At 42.0% G+C, this 23,579-nt stretch overlaps 1 protein-coding gene and 1 long non-coding RNA gene across 2 annotated transcripts; both read right to left on the minus strand.

Moving 5' to 3' along the window:
• Positions 1–3,236: 3,236 nt before the first annotated feature.
• Positions 3,237–14,837, minus strand: LOC119474354 (ADP-ribose glycohydrolase ARH3-like). Its single transcript, XM_037746349.1, has 5 exons — positions 14,686–14,837; positions 14,326–14,533; positions 13,345–13,532; positions 13,119–13,219; positions 3,237–3,914 (listed from the first exon to the last, which is right to left on the minus strand). Exons 1-5 carry the CDS (start codon positions 14,820–14,822, stop codon positions 3,526–3,528), a joined length of 1,023 nt encoding a protein of 340 aa, XP_037602277.1. The 5' UTR covers positions 14,823–14,837; the 3' UTR covers positions 3,237–3,525.
• A 4,695-nt stretch (positions 14,838–19,532) lies between these two features.
• On the minus strand, positions 19,533–23,162 carry LOC119474357. The gene is made up of 6 exons (XR_005203564.1): positions 23,152–23,162; positions 22,260–22,324; positions 22,000–22,069; positions 21,041–21,203; positions 20,040–20,467; positions 19,533–19,757 (listed from the first exon to the last, which is right to left on the minus strand). It is a non-coding gene; the product is annotated as an uncharacterized LOC119474357 (long non-coding RNA).
• Positions 23,163–23,579: the final 417 nt, after the last annotated feature.

Below are 23,579 nucleotides of genomic sequence, written 5' to 3' on the forward strand. Positions count from 1 at the left end.
CTTCTCGCTGCGCAGTGCGCCCTCTCTCCCCTGCGGGGAGGGACGGGATTCCCGGCAGGACTGTCAACCGGGCAGACTGTCCTCAGTGCGAGGGTTTCTGTGGCGATGTCAGCCACCCCGTCTCGTTCACCATGTTCAACTGCTGTGTGACTTTTGTCTGATCAAAGACATTTATGTATTGTGTTGCAGAGATATCTACTGAATATGAGCATGCTAACCAGCTAGCCTCGGCCCATCCTGTCTTGTAATACCAATTGTACCTCGAGAGGCGATGGTGAGTCGTTGTAGCGTCCAGTCTGCCCTCAGTCCAACATGAGAGGACGAAGAAGTAGAGTTGCCCCAAGGCCGAGGGCTTGTAATCACGATGATGGTACAAGGTCGTGCACATTTTGATATTTTGTTTATTGGATTAAATCCAAAGTGGCAGAAACAAGAAAACGACTTGTGTTTTTCGTTTCGACCTCCCCGCCACCGGGGAGCTGCCTTGCCGGGGGTAGACGGATCCCTAGTTGGCGGCTGTGGCAGCTCAAGTTTGGCCAGTGCAAACCCCAGCCCCGGAGGACTACCCCGACTCCCTGCTGGATCGGCAAACTTTCTGTTGCTGCCCCTTACTCAGGTTAGACCCAGCGCTCCACCAGCCCACTGTGATTCCAGTGCTGGGGTATGTGCTGGCGGAATTCGAGTTGCTGCAGCCCGCTGGCTGGGGGTCTGTCTTCAAGAGCTGCCGCAGGCTCTCACAGTGAAGGTGCAGGTTGTTTTCTCATTTCTGCCACTTTGGATTTGGTCCATTGAGTGGACTATCAAAGCGTACACGGACCGTACAGCCCCCAGTTAGTGGCACAAACACACAGATGGCTGATGTAAACCATAGGCCGACGCCACATGTTTCAGCCATAGACTGTATATAAAGATAGACGACGCGTCTCCACTTCCTCCCACTATACAGTAGTGATGCCAAATATCCCGGATACGGGAGCTGCTATCTTGAGATTTTGACGTCATTTGGAGCCAGAGCAGTAATGCAGCCAGCCACTAGGGGGTGATTGAGATGTTCTGGCTTCACTTTTGGAGAGCTGTCATGTCATCCATCTTTATATACAGTCTATGGTTTCAGCAATTTATTGGAATTTTGCATATTTTTGCCCTGCTGCTAGTTAGTAATTGTTTTTTTTTTGTTTTTTCATAACTGATGACTGTAAATTTAGATTGTATGGACCCATTACACATTGCACCTTTAATAAATTGCATTGTACATTTGACTTAGAATTTAGCAATCTGATATGTATTGTCTGCTTTTTGCACAGGTTTTCACAATTCAGAGAGCACATGTGAAAAGAAATATTATTCAGAAGTAAGTCTATATAAAAATGTCAATCTATTACCAAAAGACAAAATATTTTAATAATTAATTAAATAATTAATTTGCAAAATTTTCCAGATCAAAGATACATAATATGTATTTTAAACAAATTTTGCTACAGAAAGAAACAGAGTTTGAATAACAATTTTCCACTTGAATGTGTTTTCTTGATATGATATATTATTTTTTTAGGGAGCAAGAATAGTTCTCATACAGGAAAAAGCTTGTGCTGTTCTCCAAACACACTGATACCAGAGTGAGAAAAAGCACCACAAACTAAATGCTATAGTAACAAGATTAGTCACAACATGGCAGCTCCATGGTGTATGAAACAAAAACAACGAAAGAATCGAACTGCAGCATCCTTTGTCATTAATAGTTACTGTTTTAAAGAACTGTATGTGACTTATGGTTTTAATAAAATTAAAATGCATCAACAACTGTGCTTTGGAAAACAGTATATGAAAAGAAAACAAGGCCTGTCTCACAACAACTATTGGACAATTGAAGGTTTTTCTATACGATATCCAGAGCATAAATATAGCAGCAAACTACTATTGTCTACGTAAAGATAGAGGAGTAATGTCTACCTGAGCAGAGAATGAAGTTTCTTTCCCTCTTGTGTGTTGTAATCAGAGCTTCTCCTCGCGTTGTTGACACATGCTTATAGTGCATGTGAGCGTGCCACACTGGCTAGCTCATAGCCGCCGCTCTGCACTGCTCTTATACTGCGGTTATAGCCGTCCCTAACCACAGCGTCTCTGTCAGCACTGTTGCTGTGGTTTTAACTGTTAGCGCTGTTAGCACCGTTAGCACCTTTAACTTTTCCTCTAATGGCATCATTGGGTAAACATTTTAATTTAGCCAATATTTTGGTTCCTGACCAAATGCCTGTGACATTCCCATCAACCTCAGCTGTTCTTTGTGTTTAGTGCTAATAAGCAATGTTAGCATGCTAACACACAAAACTAAGAAGGTGAACAATATGCCTGCTGAACATCAGCATGTTAGCGTGTTGACATTAGCGTTAATTAAGCTCAGCGCACCGCTGTGAATATATCTGTAGACTCTTGCTTTTCTAATACTAGCAGTCTCTTGCAGTCCGCAAGTCAGGTGTTGTGCTGAGCTAAAATGATAGTAATAAGACATCTCGATAGAGCTGACCTTCCTGAAATAAATTAGCTTTTTGAGTCTTAAAGGGATAGTTTGGTGTTTTGACGTTGGGTGTATGAGGTAATTATCCATAGTCAGTGTATTACCTACAGTAGATGGCACCCAGCACGCCCCCAGTTTGGAATAACAGACAGGAGTACCAACACAGGAGCAAAACAATGTACTGCTGTGGACGGGGCCAGCAGGAAAAAGGGATTCAAGTAAAAGTAGTAGCTATATGTAGGATGTTTTCTCATTCAGTCCAGTTCCCCATCGGAGAGGGCTGTCTGACATAAAGTGGTGAGAATATTCTAAATACAACGTAAACTTCAACTGATATTGATTTTTTAGGTGGCTGAAATAGGTTTTGCTGCTGTCCTCGTCCACAGCAGTACATTGCTTTGCACCCATGTTGGTACTCCTGTCTCTTTCTCCAATCTGGGGGCATTGCCGACCGCCATCTACTGTAGGTTATACACTGACTATGGATAAGCACCTCATACAACACCACTTCAAAACACCCAAAACTATCCCTTTAAATTTAAAATAAATACTCGTACAGATTATGTGAATTTAAAAAAAAGTTTATTAAATAATGTTATCCACCAAAAGGGTAAAACAAGACATGGCCAATTCATAGTGCAACTTTCACATGACAAAAGATTGTTCAACACAAAACAGGAAAGAGCAGGGAAAGGAGAGAGGTGGTGTGTGTGCGTGTGTGTGTGTGTGTGCATGCATACAGACCAAATTTCTGTAGGACAGTCAATCTAGTCTGTCTGGTGACACGTGTTTCTTGTTTGTTCAGATTCACAATTTAGCTTCTTTTTTTTTTTTTTTTTGCACGCTGGGAGGGGTAGGGTCTCAAATAATGAGCTGTTATGACAAGTAAACTAATGTTGCCCTTAATCACAAGCTCCCTTTAAACCAACACAGTCCGAAAACAAAAAGGTATTTATTAAGTGTAAGTGTGTAATTTGTGTGTGTGTGTGTGTGTTCAAGAGTCCTTATTGTCAAACTCCAGTTTTCTTCTCTGTGCCGTTAGAAGCGTTTGACTGGCTTTTAGATGCTCCTTCACAGCTCTGCTCTCCTGTCCCACTCCCGCCTCCCTGTGACGACCGGTGGTACAGCATGTGAAGTCGCTCTGCGTTCATGTCCGCGTCCTCTGCCCCCTCGCAGCACTTTATCCACGACTGAGGAATAGCCTCGATGCCATAGTGGGCCCCGGCGATGGCCCCTGCCATGCAGGCTATGGTGTCTGTGTCCCCTCCCAGAGCCAGGCTGTACGCGATTGTCCTCTCCAGGCCGCCATAGTTTTCTGGAAGGCATTCACGGGGCTGCAGGCAGTGGAGGACGCAGAAGATGGCGGTGGGGACCGAGTGGAGCGCCGCAATGCCGTTACCTGGAAGGAAAGATGGGAAATGTTGGGTGATGTTGGATTTATTATGTACAAAAGTGAACCTAACTGTTGGATTTGTTATGAATAGAGGGATTTGTGAGGAAGGAAAGGCAGGTGGTGTTTTTCTTTTGCAAGGTCAAGAAGAGGAAGGAGTCAGAAGGAGATAACGAAGAAGACTTGCAGCAGAAACATCACGTGCCATAAGCTCATGAATATTAATATTGTGTAAACCATGAATAGGCTGGATCAGGGATAGCTCGGGGTTCAGACTTCGCGAACTGACCCATGCACTGTATGTTGTCAGGGACACGTAGGTTGGATCCAGATATCTGTAAACTCTTTTATTTTACTTATGCAACATTGATTGTTCGGAATAAATTGTATTATTATGCTTTAAACCCGTCTGTTTGGAAAATCTCTTTGTCACACAAGATTAACCAGCACGTAACTGGGCCTGACCTCTCGGAGGTAGAAGGCCAGTTCCTTCAATTGGTGACCCCGACGTGATCTTCGGCATTGAGAAGCGTGTCCAAAGGACGGACAGACCGGCGAGAGAGAGAAAGGGCCCTGAAATCTTAAGGTAAGCAGAACCTGTTGTATCGAACTCTGCATATTGGCTTACTCTAAATTATCTCTCTTGTTGTGCTGAATCTCCTTGTAATGATAAATGTTGCAGAAGTAAAGACTTCCTTTTGAAATTTAGGGGAGCAAGCTGCCCTTTTGGTAAAGACTAAGAGGAGGAAAGCTGCCCTTTGAAATTTAGGGGAGCAAGCTGCCCTTTTGGTAAAGACTAAGAGGAGGAAAGCTGCCCTTTTGAAATTTAGGGGAGCAAGCTGCCCTTTTGGTAAAGACTAAGAGGAGGAAAGCTGCCCTTTTTAAATTTAGGGGAGCAAGCTGCCCTTTTGGTAAGACTAAGAGGAGGAAAGCTGCCCTTTGAAATTTAGGGGAGCAAGCTGCCCTTTTGGTAAAGACTAAGAGGAGGAAAGCTGCCCTTTAGTAATAAAAAACTGTATGAGTGTACATTAATAACTAGTATTCAGAGGAAAATTAAAACTTACTGTTGATACTGGGCCAACATCGCTGGAACATCAAAGTGTCCAGTAGAAGCTTATGTTGGTAGGATCACAGCGAGGGGCATAGCGACCCATTTACTCTGAATCTAGTTACTGTCATAAACTGAATAAACCTGTGTGAAATAGTACTGGACAGAATGGACGGAGAATGTGACAAAGACTGTGAGGAACGGGGTGGCTGTGGGCCTCCCCGTTTATCATTTGGACAGCAATGGGCTAAAGTTAAGACCAATGTAATCTGTACATTTGATCCCAAGACTAGAAATAAAGAGACTCAAGACCTAGATGAGTGGTATAACATGACAGTGAAGGAAGGGCATTTTCCAGCCACGGTGAGATGCCGAGTGATGAGAGCATTAATACAGGTGGTTCATAGAAAGCTGCTGCAAGCAAGACAAGACAAAGAAAAGGGACATATGTTTGTAAGGGGGAAATTGAGGAAGAAAGAAGACGAGTTGGCAAGTAAATTGGTAAAATATAATGTGATACAGATGGCTGCACTATCAGCCTTAGGCAGCCAGACGAAAGCCACCCACGCAAAAACCGCTGAAGCAAAACCACTAGTGAATCCCTCACCCAGTCCTTAGCGCACCCCCACCACCAAACCCACATACTAGCCAGCCGCCACATTACATGTCCCTCCATCAGCAGTACCCACCTGGCCCACATCCCAACCCCCCTCCTTATCCTCCTCCTACCCCTAGTCCGGTACCAACCCCACAGGACAGTGATTATACAAACGAAGTTATGGCACCATTGTTTCAAGTGTTAGGTGGTACTTTGAACTTTAACCCCTACGCTACCTCCTTCGGTAATGCTATTAGACAAAAGTATCCCATACCACCGGGTAAGCTCCACAGCTTGGTGTTAAGATTAAGAACGGGGAGAGTGGACGCACGTTCATAGAAAGAGCAAAGACAGAGTGGGCGGGGGGCTACGGGGGTGAACCCAGATAAAGAATCACAGCAGTCTCTGTTCAGAATAGCTCTGTTAAAACATGCTCCGGAAGGAGTTAAGAGAAAGATGCAAGAGAATCCAGATATGGCAGGGGCAAAATCATCAAGATGGGAAACACATTTCTGCCATCATCAGGATGCAGAAACCAAGGAGGAGGAAGAGGAAAATGAGTCATTAAAAGAGATGGTAGCTCAGTTGACTAAATTACAGTTGGCAGATGCACGGACTCGTGCGACAGATAAGAAAAAGGGAGGGAAAGAAAAAGATACCCAGATGGCTCAAATTGTAACACCAGCTCCAGCCCCGCCACAGAATCCTTATCCACTGCAGGGCCAGTCACAGCTATGTATCAACCCCAGTATCATGTTCCTTACCAAGCTGCCCCATATCAGCAGCCCCCTTATCATGAAGGTCGGAATGGAGGCAGGGGGAGGAGGTATGCCCAACCAACAGGAGGCAGTTGTAACATCTGCGGAAACCCGGATCACTGGGCACGTGACTGTCCTCAGAAACAACAACAAGCAGATGAGAGGGCCTCCACAGCAGTCATATCAGCCAACAATACAGACTCCACCAAACCAACAGCTAGCTCCAATGCAGGCATACAGCGGGTACTCTGCGCAGGGACCTCCACCTGGTCCATATACACCAGGAATGTTCCCATAGGATGCCCGACGGAGATGGAGGGCAGGGCTGGCAGAGCCCTGTCTCCAGTTGACAGTGAACGGAAAACGAAGATGGTTCATGGTGGATACGGGAGCACGTTACTCCACCCTTAGCTGAACCTATGTGTTCCCTTTCCTCTCACTATGTTCCGTTTTGGGATTTTCCGGCACTGAACAAAGACTGCCTTTTACTGTTCCCCTTCCTGTCCGGCTTGGGAGACAGGTGATGGAGCACCCCTTTTTGTATGCACCTGATTGTCCATGTGATCTCCTGGGAAGAGATGTTTTGGCAGCACTGGGGGCTTCTGTACATTGTTCACCAGAAGCTGTGATAGTGAGTTTCCCCGGAGGAGAAGAAATGGTGTGCTCCTCGCCCTCCAGTGCTGATCGCATGTGCATGTTGAGTCCTGATACCTCACCTGATGCCCCACCACCCTGTGCAGACATATATTGGGCCCTGCTAGCCGACAGAAACCCTCTGATTGACTTTTACAACATGTGGCAACCATGGATTAGGGCTCTACACCCTTACCTCCCTGTTCCCGATCCTCCCCACTGCACTCTGAATTATGACAGAAATAATGATCTTATGTATCAAGATGAGTTCCAACAGAACCTGTTAGATACAACCTGGGGATAGGAGTAAGAGATGTTTATATAGCACCAGCAGGAGTAGCAGGCCGCAGTAAAATTAACCCAGCACAAGAACAATGGTATCGCATGTCAGAAGAAGCTGTTCCCCATGTGTCCCTAGCCATAGCTCCAAAACATCAGGCTAAAGACTTAGGCCCCATGGTTAAAGCAGCAGTCGCTCTGACAGACTGGTTCCACTTCCCTTTTGGGGGTTTCAATCTCACCATCCTCTAACATATATAGACTCTCCTTTTACAATGCAGTGTCAGGTATTTGCAAACATGAGTTACTAACACGCCACCACGGTAGGGAGATGTTAGATGGTGAAGGAGCCAACTTCCATGTTGGCAACTCTCCCTTCCCTCACTGTGGTCTACGGGCCCCTTTGATGTTGGCAGGTGCAGCATGGAACCGGTAACTTTCGAAATGAAGACTTACTGCCCTATCTGGAGACCTCAGTATAAGCATAAAGTGGAAGCAGCCCAGGGTATCTCCCCTACGATTGAAGGACTGATAAAGGCGGGAGTATTAAGAAAATCTTACTCTCAGTGGAACACTCCCATTTTGCCAGTAATCAAAACCCTCCGGCTCATACAGAATGGCTCATGATTTAAGAGCCATCAATGAGCTGGTTTTGACTCCTGTTCTCCAGTACCGAACCCCCACTCTGCTCTCTCGATGTTCACCCCAGCCCATACATCTTTCAACATGTATAGATTTGGCTAACGCCTTCTTTTTGCCTGCCCTTAGCAGATCATTTACAGGACATTTTCTCATTTACATATGAAGGCCAAAGGCTTGACATATAATGTGTTACCTCTTGATGGGAAACAATCTGCTCAGGCAGCAGAACTTACGGCTGTAGTTTGTGCTCTGCGGTTAGCGGAAGGGAAGGCAGTGAATATTTTCACAGACTCTGCGTATGTGTGCAATGCAATTCACAGAGATATGTCTGGCTGGGTGCAAGCGGGTTTTAAGACTAGTCAGAATAAACCTATGGCTCATGAGTGAGTGATGAAAGAGTTGTTGGAAGCAATCCAGTTACCACAGAGGGTAGCTGTGATCAAAGTGAAAGGACACAGTCAGGGCACTGACTTAGAGAGTATAGGAAACGAAGCAGCTGATGCAGCCGCTAAAAAGGCGGCAGGGTATTTACCTACTATGATGGTCATGACCACAGCAGATCTCGGTTCTGAGATAACTGATTTCTCCATTATACAAGCTCAGGAATCTGCCACAGCAGTAGAACGAACCATCTGGGAAGATAAGGGAGCTATAGAAACAGTTTGATGGTATATGGTATAACGGAGATCAAATAGTTATGCCCCCCTGTTGGATGTCCTCAATACTGACTCAGACTCATGGACTTGACCATAAAAGCCACAAACAGATGTTACGAGATCTCCGCCACTGGTGGATTCCCGGAAACATGCTACTATAACTGACTTCTTGACTAAGTGTGACGTATGTAGTACATGTAACATCAGACCGACCATCACTCCTAGGGCAGGAAAACATCCTTCTCCCACTGCCCGGGACAGGAAATCTTTATTGATTTCACAGATATGGGAGTAAGGGCTAGGGGGGAAAAGATTCCTCCTAGTAATTGTGGACGCATTTTCACGTTGGGTTGAGGCCTACCCTACGGGAAAAGAGGACGCAAAATCAGTCATTAAATGTCTGGTGAATGAGTACATTCCGAAACATGGGTTTCCTAAATTGATCAGGTCAGATAATGGTTCACATTTCAAAAATAAAGACCTGCAATCTGTTGAAAAGGCCTCTGGGACTACAACACAAATTTGGCACTGGTGTATGATCCACAATCACAGGACTCACACCATTTGAGCTTACGTGTGGCCCGACCCTTTCCCAGGGCCGTCCCAAAACCCCTTTCCCCTTCCTGACCTCCGGTTACAGACCATACTATTTGAAGGCTAATGCTCTTGTGTCAGCTCTCTCCTATACAGGTGACAAACCTGTCACCCCTGTCACAGAGGGACGTTCCAGGACCTGACCCCGGACCACCGGAACACCTTTGGTTGAAGGTGTTAAAGAGGAAGTGGTCGGAGCCACGTTGGACAGGCCCACACAAGGTTCTGACCAGAACTGCAACAGCTGTGCAGCTTGCAGGAAAAGGACTCAACTGGTGGCACCTAACACAGTGCTCCAGCAGCAGGACAGGACCTGAGCAGAGGAGGCAAGCCCCACAAGGAGCCCAGGCTACGTGAAAAGAGGGTCACGTATAATTTTTTATTTTTCATATACTGTATAAACTGTGACTGTGATGAGATACACATAAGGGAAAGAAGGTTACAAGGTCTTGCCTGTATTTACAGTTAAATCAGGCTAACATGGTTGTTTAGGTGGACTCATCTAGGTGGTTTTTGAAAAACATTATATATCACATTGTATTAAAAATTGTTGCTTAGAATAAATGCTAAAATAGACAAAAATAGATAAAAATAGATAAAAAAGAGAAACCAGGGGTGGGGAGAATCCACCAGAGAGAAATTTCACTTCCTTTCCCAAACCAGTATAAAATAGGACCACCCAGATAAAAGTTTTTCAGTTGCGCGCAGGAAAACAAACTAGAAGCATCATGCAGTACGGCAAACTACTAGTAGCGTTTGCTGTAGCATTTGTGTTTACCTCTCTTGTCCTCGTTCTTCTGTACAAACTTTCTTAATGTGATTTGTCGTGTATTTTAAATATTTTCAGCTATAATGTTTTAATATTATATATATCATATATGTTTAATGTTTTCATTTCATATTACTATCTTAATGCAATTCATGTATTTTCGTGTTTTCAGTTACCATTTTAGTGATTCATGATAAAAGGAGGGAATGTGAGAGAAAATATCATGACCCTTGTGTAGAGTTTGTGTACTCAGATAAATCTGAATAACCTGGGAAAGCACAGACTGTACTAGTTTAGATCCATTACTTATCATCCTCGCCTCTGCACTCTGCTAAAACTGGCTAATCACAAGTAACTCTTTAACAATAGACAATGCTTTCACTCAGAAGCAGGGTGGAAGGTGTGGGCTACAAGGGGGGGGAAGGCTAAACCAAGATTATAAAGAATGATGTAGTGAGGTAGCTTCCCTAATGAATATAAACTAGCTGACCAAATAGCTGCAGGCTTTGAAACATACCTAATAATAAGTGCTCTGATCCCTATCACTCCTAACAAAAATGTTGACCGCAATTAACTACATCCATTATAATGTTCTCCGTTTGACTAAATCTAACCTGTGATGCAATTGCCGGACTAGCTGAACAAATTGGCTCCTACGTCACTGATGGTGATCCAAAATAGAATGGCATTAGATATGCTGCTGGCAGAAAAAGGCGGTGTATGCTCAATGTTCCAAGACTCATGTTGTATTTTCATCCCTAATAATACAGCGCCGGACGGGAACTGTAACTAAGGCGCTAGAGGGGCTCCGGACGCTGTCTGAATCCATGCACGATGACTCAGGTATCAACAGCCCCATTAACGACTGGTTAGACCGTACCTTTGGGAAATGGAAGTCCATGGTGGTATCTCTATTCTCCTCAATCCTTGCTGTGTGTACATGCTTAGTATTATGCGGTTGTTGTTGTTGTATTCCATGTATTCGCCACCTCACTGAGCGTGTGATCATTTCTGCTGTGCAACGAAAGCATCCGGATGCACCTCCTTCTTATCAGATGGCCATGTTCCAAGCGGAGAGACAGGGTCTCCTGGAAATGGTGGGGGATAGTGAAGATGTTGATCCTGAAGAGGTTGTGTGATGATGCTTATAATTAAAACATCTGTACGTAACATTATCTATGCTTATAATAAATATATCTGTATGTAACATTACCTGTAGGTGAACTTAGTTAAGTTCAAAAGAGGGTCTGTTGGATTTATTATGTACAAAAGTGAACCTAACTGTTGGATTTGTTATGAATAGAGGGGATTGTGAGGAAGGAAAGGCAGGTGGTGTTTTTCTTTTGCAAGGTCAAGAAGAGGAAGGAGTCAGAAGGAGATAACGAAGAAGACTTGCAGCAGAAACATCACGTGCCATAAGCTCATGAATATTAATATTGTGTAAACCATGAATAGGCTGGATCAGGGATAGCTCGGGGTTCAGACTTCGCGAACTGACCCATGCACTGTATGTTGTCAGGGACACGTAGGTTGGATCCAGATATCTGTAAACTCTTTATTTTACTTATGCAACATTGATTGTTCGGAATAAATTGTATTATTATGCTTTAAACCGTCTGTTTGGAAAATCTCTTTGTCACACAAGATTAACCAGCACGTAACTGGGCCTTGACCTCTCGGAGGTAGAAGGCCAGTTCCTTCAGTGATAACAAGTCAGGGAGACAAACTGGTGTAGAATCTGGCAGTTTAGTATATGAGCTGCTCACAAGGTAACAATGTTAAATGAACATAGCTGGATTCAGTGGGGCTGCAACACAGAAGACCGTTCCATCACCCCTGACTGAAACAATCCATTTCCTCGGTCCAAATAAAACCTAAATAAAATGTAATCTTTTATTCAACAAGAGCAGCAAGAGGTAAATAACTAAATCATTTCTCCACTAAAAAGTGGCAGTTTTCAAGATCCCTACGGGGGAATGGAATTGTTTTAGGCTGCGTCCGAAATCACATACTATGCTCTACATCCCCCAATATGTGTACTATCGTTCAGTAGTATGTATCTTTTCGGACGCACTGAGCAGTAATTTACGTCGTCACTTCCTGAGAGTCTCGTTGTCGGTTGGAGACGTGTAACCATGGTAAACCCGTGCCAACCTCGTGACCAAAACGATGATTTGTGAGAACCAAAGTCTGAACTAATTTTTAAAATATATATTACGCCTAGCAAAGTGCAATCTTATACTTACACTTAAATTAAAGCATTATTGATGTTACAGACCTGTTCGTCAACGTCTGTTATGAACATTGTCGTCAGTACCGCATTGCATTGTGGAATATTCATGCAGCTGTAGTATCCAGGGTTGCATACTGTAATATTTCTATTTCTATTTATGCAATTTGCATGCTATTGATTTGATAATAAGGTTCGGACATGCTAAAATATCTCACATACTGTTTTAGCGTACTAAATAGCATGTTCGTATGGAATTTCGGACGTAACCATACTGTTATGTGCTATCATAATAATAGGATGGAGGTTTAACATTCAGTCGGTTTATCAATTATTTGACTAACAGATAATCAGCAACTCCTTTAACAATCCAATTATCGTTTTAAGTGACTTCTAAGAACTAACTCACCGGTTCTGGCTTTTCAAATCATCTTTTGTGATAGTAGACTGAATATCTTGTGGTTTGGGACTGTTGCTTGGACAAAACAAGCAATCTGAATAAGTCAACTTGGGCTTTGGGAAACTGTTACAGGCATTAACCATTATTTTCAGACAAAAGGTTAATTGAGAAAATAAATAGCGGATTAATCAATAAAAATCGTCATTGGTTGCAGCCCTAGATAGTAGGGCTGTGTATTGGCAGGAATCTGTTATTATGTTAGAGTCAAATGTCTGAAGATAACTTACAACACTGCTATCTAGCGGTTGGGGGTTTAAACACAAAATGAACCACTGTCTGCCACAAACCTTTGCATGTAAACTATTAATTAAAAAATCAATAGTGATTTTGAGGATCAATACAGTATCACAGAACATAATATTGCGATACTCAGGTGTATTGATATTTCTTACACCCCTACTAGATAATAACAATAAAAATAGAATACTGTACATATAAAAATATGGGTGTAAGGAATAGTCAATGGAGGCATAGAAAAGATGGATGGATGACGTAAGAAACCTCAATGAAAAGTGAAGATAAAATCAAAGATAAGCAGATACTGACCCAGCTCAGAAATGACCTCCTCTATGCTGACCTTGCTCCTGTCCATCAGGTCTCTAACTCTGTGCAGGCGTTCACAGAATGGCTTCTCTGCTTCTTTTAGGCTGGATAGAAACACATGTTAAAGGAAGATTGACATTTAAGAAAAACAGCACTCCCAGTACAGCCTGAATGCATTTTTCTGTTTCCTGCCAATGAACATTGGAGGCTTTATCCATGTGGTACTCACATTCTGGCATCATTGCGCGTCGCCTCGTCGCCCTCCACTTCCTCCATCTCTGTGATTAGCCTGCTGATGAACTGCTGGGGCATGTCTAGTGCCCCCTGCAGGGAGAGGTGAACAGCTAACGCCTGCAGCACTGCCCCGTTATAACCCAGAGAGCAGGAGTGGGTCAGCATGGCACCCAGACGGGCGAACTGGAGAGAAAAAAGGAAGGAAATCAAACCAAGTCTGCACCAACAAGTCAGCGGGCTTTACATGATGTGGGTCCTAGTGATCTTAGACTTGACTTGGACTTAAAGGTTACTATTAGGGCTGTCAATCGATTCAAATACTTAATCGTGATTAATCACACGTCTGTGAAGTGGAGACTCGTGGGTACCCATAGAACCCCATTTTCATTCACATATCTTGAGGTCAGAGGTCAAGGGACCCCTTTGAAAATGGCCATGCCAGTTTTTCCTGGCCAAAATGTAGTGTCCTTTGCGACAAGCAAGGCTAGGTTTTGTAGTTTCACATGATACCAGTTTCTTCACTCTAGCTTTAAAACTGACCCCGCTACAACCTAAAAATTGCAAGTTGCGTTAATTAAGTAATAGTGGCATTAAAAACGCATTTGCGTTAACGAGTTATCGCGTTAACTTTGACAGCCCTAGTTACTATCAGTTTCAACTTGGCTAAAGTATTTTTGTGCAAGTGTTAGATATATTGTTTTGAATTCATGAAACTGTTACTGAACTTACTAAATGTTTCTCACTTTGACCAAAGTTTTTCATTTAGACTCAGTACTTTACTTGAGATGTTGTGTCAAATGGCAAGTTAGAACTCTAGGACAGTTTTTCTGTTTTCTGAAACTTTATACGAAACTAGCACAAACACGCTACTAAATTACTGAAGTTTAGACATGGCAGTTCATAAAATGTGCATAGCTTCAACATGCATGTCACCAAGGATGTGTTTTTTTTTGTCCTAAGGATGCCCACTGCTCACCCTTTTAACATCAGCTGGACCAGGGAAAGCCAGTGCGAAGGGGGCCGCCCTCATGGCTCCCCCATTCCCAAAGGAGCCTCGACCATTAAACTGGTCCCTTGCCGGCTGGTAGACATCACTGAGCTGAGGAGAGGACAGCTTCTTCAACACCTGGATCACCCCAGAACCATAACCACGACCCGGGGACGCACTGTACTCCTTAGCAAACCTAAAGGGGTGAGACACCAGTGCTTCAATTTGTGTGTGTGTGTGTGTGTATGTGCTACACCTCAATTGATTTCAATAGCCAGTGGAACAATATATACACCGTAATACATGTAAACTATTAGCTATTAGTGTCAGCAGTGTGCATTTGTGTACCTGCGAGCCATGTCCTGCTCATCAAAGCCAGCACGGGTGAGTAGAGACTGGACCACACACCGTGCCATTGCCGTGTCATCACTGTATTCAAGGATACCTAACAGACACACACGCACACACACATATAAACACTGCATGAAGTATGAATTCCCTGAGGTCTTACCTATCCATAGAGAACAAGATCATGCATATAGACCCGGTAGTTTTGGAGGTATTCTTGATTTATTTTGGGTATGTCTGTCTAGACGAACCACACTTTCCAGCACCCAAGGGCTAAATAGGTTAAATAGAATACTTTGAGTTTGTGGATGTCATGTGATTGTAATGTACGATGTTGTATTATGTAATTTTATGTAAGATGTGCTATTCTGTATTTTTTTTTTTATTTATTATTTTTCTTAAAAAGCCTAACCAGGGACATGGTCTGCAAATTAGCTATGGCTAGAAGTCCTATATACCTTGAATCGGTTGCACTTTAATTAAGATAAGATAAGATATTCCTTTATTAGTCCCGCAGTGGGGAAATTTGCAGTGTACAGCAGCAAAGGGGATAGTGCAAAAAAACAAGATGCATCAGCTAACACAGTAAAAAAGAGCTAAACAAAGTGTAACAAAATATGAACCATTTAAATAGAAGGATGTATAAAAATAGGAGCAGTATATACAGTATTGACAATAAACAGACTATAACAAAATGCACAAGTGGAAAATGATATTGCACAGTGAGAATGAAATGAATGAATGAATGAAATTCCACCTGATAATATCAGGTTATTGTCAGTTTTTTTGGTGTGTAAGTGGTCTACTGGGAGCAGTGCTGGTAGTGGAGTCCAAGATCATGCATATAAACCTGGTAGTTGTGGAGCTAGTTTTGATTATTTTGGGTATGTCTGTCTAATCGAAACACACTTTCCAGCACCCTAGGGCTAAACAGGTGAAATAGAATACTTTGAGTTTGTGGATGTCATGTGATTGTAATGTACAATATTGTATTATAAGATAAAGATAAGATAAGATGAACCTTTATTAATCCCCGGAGGGAAATTCAGGTGTCAAAGCAGCAACATCAGCAAACAGAGTGAAACACAGGAGAGGTAAAGGTATACAAAAATGATAAAAAAAACAATAATAGAGATATAAAAAATACAGAGTGAATGGATGAACATAGTGTGTGCAGTCTGTCAATAAATAAATGTAGTATGTGCAATAAATAAATGTAATATGTACATATGTGCAGTCTATAAAATGGTATATAGCAGGGGTCACCAACGCGGTGCCCGCGGGCAACAGGTCGCCCGTAAGGACTAGATGAGTCGCGCGCTGGCCTGTTCTAAAAATAGCTCAAATAGCAGCACTTACCAGTGAGCTGCCTCTATTTTTTTTAAATTTTATTTATTTTATTTTTTTGCTATTGTTGTTTAAATCAGACTTGCATGTAACTTACAAATGACAACATATATATATAAAAACACTTAAAATTTAAAATGTTTTTTTGTGTTTAATATAAATGAACTCTGACCTAGTATAGTTCAAAGGTCAGTATTGTGCGCATGACCAAAACGTAGCGTTTGTTGCGCTCATACAAACAAGCTAGCAGACGCAACGAAAATGAGGAGAAGAGTTACCCCAAAAAATGCAGAAAAAAGAAAGAAAACATATCATTTTCACGACGAATGGGAGGTAGAGTTTTTTTTTTTACCACTGTGAAAGGATCCTGCGTGTGTCTCATTTGCGGGGCAACTGTGGCGATAGCAAAGCGGCACAATGTGGAGAGACATTTCACTACATGTCACACAAGCTACCATGCTAACTACCCACCGGGCAGCGCACTGCGAGCAGAAAAAGCCCGCGAGTTAAAGGCAGCTTTGTGCAAACAGCAGTCTTTTTTCACTAGACCGGTTAAAAACTCCCAAAAAGCAACCGAAGCCTCGTTTAGAGCTACGCAATTCTTGATGAAGAAAAAGAAGGCATTTACAGACGGGGAGGTTGTCAAAGAAGCAATGATGATAATTGCTAAAACTGTGCTTGAAGACGAGAAGTATGGAACCGATGTACTCTCCAGTCTCTCCAATGTTCAACTCGGGGCAACTACAATGGTAAGAAGAGTGTCGATGATGTCTGGGAACTTGGCCGACCAGCTGGACCGTGATCTGGCGAGGGTGCCGGTGGTTCAGCATCCAGTGTGACGAGTCGGTGGACAGCAGCAGTACGGCTCAGCTGATGGTCTTTATCCGGATGGTGTTTGATGATTTCTCCACAAAAGAAGAACTTCTGACACTACTGCCCCTGAAGACAACTACGAGGGGAGTTGACATTTATAACGCAGTGAAGGAGTTTTTGGTGGAAAAAAAGGTGCCGCTGGAAAAGCTGGTATCAGTGACTACGGATGGGGCTCCTGCTATGATCGGCCGACACACAGGATTCGTTGCTCACTGTAAAGCTGACCCAGAGTTCCCAAACTTTCTGCAGTACCACTGCATCATACACCAGCAGGCCTTATGTGCAAAAGTGATCTGCTTTGAGCACGTAATGACTCCCGTCGTGAAGATCATAAACAGCATCCGCTCCAGAGCTAAACAGCACAGAACATTCAAGGTACTTTTGGAGGAGCTGTCAGCTGAATATGATGACCTGCTACTACACACAGAAATCCGATGGCTCAGCAGGGGACGAATTTTGCAACGTTTTTTGTCACTTTTGGGTGAAATCAAAGAGTTCATGCAGTCCAGAGGTGAGGACACCGTGCTGCTGGAGGACACTGAGTGGATACTTGACCTTGCATTTTTGACGGACATTACTGGGAAACTGAACAGTTTGAAACTGTGAGCTGCAAGGCAAAGGTAAAACTGTCGCCGATATGATAAGTGCTTTAAATGCATTTAAAGCTAAGATGAACCTTTTCTCTGTGCATTTACAGCACAAAACCGTAATTTGTCTTTTTGACAAGAATTCCTGCTTGAGCTGGACAAGAGGGGATTAGTGCTAAGGATGAGGCTATTGGGGGGTGGAGAAGGTCTGCGCTGATAACAGCAGCCGATTAGACTGTTGTCAGGCTATTAAATAGGCGTTATCAGTCGCTATAAGCCACATAGATGTGGGTCAATAGGGGCCTACTAGACCCACTGGTAGGTTTTATCTAGTCACATGGTAGATCACCGAAAGAAGGTACAAAGAAGATGACAGCGTGCTCTAGCAACCGTAGAAATTATGACAGAAGCAGAAGTCAGGCGCTGTAGACCGTGATCAAGGAACACATTTCACCACAACATGTTACTCGTCTTACATACACAAACTTTGCCTGATGATTCAGAAAGAGTTTGACCATGATTGTGAGGAAGGGCTGCCCTGTCTTATGCTGGACACATGAGGGGTGACATAGGAGAGTACTGGTTTCAGCCCAGACAGAACATATTGTACATAGCTGTGTTATACACCGATCAGCCTTAACATTAGGACAGCATGGGCACCCTGACCGGTCTGCGGCTACGCAGCCCCATACGCAACTAACTGCGATGCACTGTGTGTTCTGACACCTTTCTATCGGAACCAGCATTAACTTTTTCAGCAATTTGAGCTCCAGTTTTCCTTCCTTGGATCACTTTTGACCTGACCACTGCAGACTGGGAACATCCCACAAGAGCTGCAGTTCTGGAGATGCTCTGACCCAGTCATCTAGCCAGCACTATTTGGCCCTTGTCAAAGTCGCTCACATCCTTACGCTTAATTGCCCATTTTTTCTGCCTCCAACACAAAGTTCAAAGTTCAAAATGTTCACCTGCTGTCTAATATACCCCACCCACTGCCTGGTGCCATTGTAACGAGATAATCAAAGTTATTCACTTCACCTCTCAGCGGTCTTAATGTTATGGCTGATCGGTATATAATTAATGGAGAAAACATTTAACACCACCAAACCCAATTGCTTATTCAAATGGCTTTAGGAGATTTTTAAAAAAAAATAGAGATTGTTTGACAGCAGTCTGCAGAGCATAAATTATTATTATTTTATTTATCGTTAGTCCTGATGATCATTGGCACTGCTTCCTGTAATGGGTTTTCCCTTTCGAGCTAGGTCAGAGCAGGACAACATGTTTGCCACACCTTGCTCCAATGAGAAATGTTCATTTCAAATGGCTTTGGGGAGACAGTGGCAGTCAGCCAATGGAGAGTATCACACAGAGTGAGTCTCTCTCTTAATTTACAGGCAGGTCTGTGCATGTCCACACTGTAAAACTTTTTCCTGTAAAATTACAGTAACTTACAGAAGAAACTGCTGCCAGTATTTTACTGTAAAATTTACAGTATCTGTACTGTATCAAAGAATACAGCAACTTACTGTAATCAAAGCATACAGTAATTTGCTGTAATAATTCAAAATTACAGTAAAATACTGGCAGCAGTTTCTCCTGTAAGTTACTGTAAAATTTACAGTATCTGTACTGTATCAAAGAATACAGCAGCTTACTGTAATCAAAGTATACAGTAATTTGCTGTAATATTTCAGAAATTACAGTAAAATACTGGCAGCAGTTTCGCCAGTAAGTTACTGTACAATTTACAGTATCTGTACTGTATCAAAAGAATACAGCAGCTTACTGTAATCAAAGCATACAGTAACTTGCTGTAATAATTCCAAATACAGTAATTTATTGGTTGCAGTTTCACCAGCAAGATACTGTACAATTTACAGTATCTCTACTGTATCAGAGAAATACAGTAACTTGTTGTAATCAAAATGTCCAATAATTTCCTGTAATAATTCCACAAATTACAGTATTTTAAGCATCTATAAAAACTAACAAGCAAATGAAAAATAACAATTTTGAACAATAAACACAACAACATGGCATATTCATATTATTCTTGTTTATTATAATAACCTGAGTTTGACAGAAAATAACATCCAAATAAAACATTCAAATACTCAAGCTCTTACAAATAAAAATGGTGTGATGAGTTGTGAGTGAGTAAGAGACACAGTGTGTGTGTGTGTGTATCTGACTGACTGAGTGAGGGTGTATATTTGACTGTGTATGAATATCTGAGTCCATGGACTGAGTAAATACCATAACCTTTCTGTTTCAAAATTAAATAGCCTCCCCTGTTACACTGAGGGGGTTCACTAGACAGAACCATCCTATTGAACAATACTGTGTGCTGGCTAAACATCTTCAATATTAAACGTAGAAATAATGCCAGGTTGAACATTGTAAATAGAATAAAATTCAAAAATACAAAAATAGCCATTACAAATAAAAATACTGTTGTGAATGAATGAATTCATGTGTTAGTGTATCTGAGTAAGTGACGGGCTTAAAACATTTGTACTTTGTGGACTGAGTAAATACTGTAACTTTTCTGTTTCAAAATGAAATAGCCTCCCCCGTTACACTGCGGGGGTTCACTAGACAGAACAATACTGTTGAACAATACTGTGTGCTGGCTCAATATGGTCAATTATTAAATGTATAAATAATGCCAGGTTGAACATTTTAAGCAAAATTAAATAAAAAATAACAATGTGAATAAGTGAGACACAGACATAAAGGGATTTTCAGTAATTGAGTGAGATATGGAGGGTTTGTCTCTACAGACAGAGTCAGGGATGTGATTGTTAAACTCACACAAAGTCCCACTCGAAATCCATGAGCTTCCGCAGGAGGGTGCAAACATGAGGATTCAGGGATGTCCCTTTCTTATGAACCATTTTCCCGCTCTTCTTGCTGGTCACCTTCCCTGTCGTGCCTTTGTCCCTCTCTCTGGGTTGATCCTGACACAGCTTCTACAAGGCATAGCAAGGTAAAACAAAAAGACACAAATGTTAATCAAACCACCTCTTACCTAAAATTAGACCGCTAAATATTGTTAGTATAAATAATACCTGATTTATTATAAGTCCCCAAATCGTTCTTTTTCATGCTTTATGTTTGCAATGCATATTAGAGTAGATACACGTGGACATGGTGAAATACTTCTTGCTAATATAGCTTACTTGCCTGATGTTTTATGAGTGTCACACTTTTGGAATATGCATATAACATTGAGTGTTTTTGGTAACTTGATGACTCTTTGATAATTATCTATTTAATTTAATTATTCAAGACTAATAACAATGGGTTATTAATTTATATATGAAATGATATTATTGAAGGCTAATACTGTTTTTATGTTTCTTGTATATATTTTAGAACCACACATACACACCCAAACGTCCAAGTGATCATTTAAGCTTATTTTGGAATGAACTCTCCATACCCTACTCTCTGATCGTATGTCTATCACACATAGATAGATACAAGGATAGCTGTAAGGCCCAAACATCTGACACAAATGACTATATGGAATTCAAACTTACCTCTGTATGAATTCAAGTGTCCAGGCAGCGTGATCCTGATATTGGAGGTTGAAGTTGTAGTAGGATGTGAAGACAACAGCAAGCCCCAACGCAGACAATGCCCCTTCACACACCACCTGACCCTCGATGCTTACCATCGAGCGCTGGTCGGAAATCATTGGACCTGAAACACAATGCAAAAAGCTTTAGGCTGAATACCAAATTGACCATTTGACGAATTATCAAGTGGCCACTTACCGCTTTATTGTTTTTGTATGGTATTGGCATTTCCAACTGATATTTGAAAACCTTTCTAAAAAAATGTAAGCCTCCGCTAGATATCAGGAATTCTTGATGTAGGATGCGAGATGCTACTCATCTACTGTACTGCTCTTTGATGTATCCAGGTAGCCATTTACATACTTGCGACACCATCGCGCACTCATTTTCATAAAGCTTAGTGGTTGTGTCCGTTGCAGTGAAGGAGAAATCAAGTAAAAAAAGTTAATACAAATAAAATAAAATCTACAAAGGGAGGGAGAATATCAAACGAACTATTTAAATATTTACAAGCTATAGGAACACCCTAATCCAGAAAGAGAGTGAGAGAAAAGCTCAAACAAACTATTTACATATCAGAGAAGAATCAGAGAAATTATTATTCCGTAGCCTACTGTGTATGTATTATAGAGTCAACTATTTATTAACCATCTAAAACTACGTATTTATTTATCCATTTCTGTATGCACAACTGTTTCAGAATCAGTATCTATTTATAAGAATGTAAAGTTGTGTGTATTATATACAATATAGAAGACATAACCATAGAAACTCACTACAACTGAACTCCAACTCCAGCGGCAAGCAGCGTCTTCCTGCCTGCCCCACACCTTCTGACTGCCTGCCGACAGGCTCAATAGAAGTACTCTGCATATGTGCACTAGTACAGTGTAAGTAGAAACGTGGGGCTTAGTGCTTACCTAGAATGATCAACCAAGGGCTATCAGGAAGGGTGAGGGATGTCTTCACAGTCGCTGCTGTGTCTGACACCTATATAGGAGACAATAAAGGCATTGCTATTATAAGTTAATGTTAATACAATTAAACAATGCTTTAACTATAGTTGTCATCAATTTTCCTTTTTAAAGAAATTATTTTTAAAATCCCACTGAGCTCCACTCATTGCATTTCAATAATTTCAATGTCTTAATCTGAAATAAACTACATCAGTTATACTCACATCTGCCTGCAAGATGAGGACATCTCTCTTCTATTTGAAGCACCCTGCATGCTCATGTGAGCACCCTGCTTGCTCATGTGAGCACCCTGCTTGCTCAACAGTATTCTCTCCATCATCTCTACCTGACCTGATCTGACTCAAAAGATTACCAACTACACAACCTTTATGTGTTCTTGACAAGTGTGATGAAAAAGTGGATATCACAGTAAACATTTACCACAATTTGTGAATGGACATAAGACTGGTTTCCCCTCTTTAATGCGAGTCTTCAAGTGAGAAAATAATGTAGACAAGCTGTCACATTTGACTACAGAAATCAATGTGGCATGATAAAACGTCTAATGTTAATGTCCTTATGCCAGAACATCCTTCCCTCAAGCTTGACTCCCTCTGATCTGGGTGATCTCTATATACATGGCATTTTAAAGCTGTAACTTTGCCAAATGAACGGTAACAATCGTGGAAAGCACATTTAAATGTGATGTGTGGGGTGTTTTGGTGAACTTTCATATGCCTAACAAAGGCATATTCAGTACCACATGCATGGCGGCAAAATTGAGTTGGACATTCTTGAAACACAAGATAGATACTGCCTTGTCTCCCGTTTAGATTGTTGTTGCTACCTATTAGTAATTATATTGAGAATTTAAATGCTGACTAAGCTAAAACCAGCTAGCTAACGAGCTAGCGCTAACTAACGAGCTAGCGCTAGCTAGCTAACGTGAATATAAGATAGACTACTGATTTGTGTTACCTGTGATACTAATGAGTATTGAAATATAGACGAAGCTAAGAACAGCTAACGACCTACCGTTAGCTAGCTAATGTACATACATGGAGGAACATGCACTGTGTTAGCAAAGGTACAACACAACTTGATGATTTGACTTACCATGAAGTAACATAATGTAACTACTGGAGTTTCCCTTCGTCTGGTCTGACGATCCAAATGGAACTGGCGGTGGTGAAAATAAAAAGTGTTTATCCAAACTGCTGCTGTTTCTCCTCAAGTTGCACTGGAGAACAACGATGCTGCTGCTGCCAGAGTGAGCTGTTGACTGTTGAGCTGTGGCGCCAACGGTCAACTCGAAAAAAATACGCGGGAGAATTTAAAAAATAGCCGTTAATTTATTTTCCCGAGATTCTCAGCGGCAAGCAGCAGATTACTGTTAAAAGATACACTTGACCGCTGGGATCATGGGAGCAAGCGTTCTGACTCCCAGAATGCATTGCTTTCACAGTAATATACAGTAAAAGCATTTTACAGGTAACTGTTAGAATCTCGCTGTAAATTTACATCGAAGTCTTACAGTGCAGTGT

Source organism: Sebastes umbrosus, chromosome 16 (assembly GCF_015220745.1).
Source record: "Sebastes umbrosus isolate fSebUmb1 chromosome 16, fSebUmb1.pri, whole genome shotgun sequence".
NCBI lineage: Eukaryota > Metazoa > Chordata > Actinopteri > Perciformes > Sebastidae > Sebastes > Sebastes umbrosus.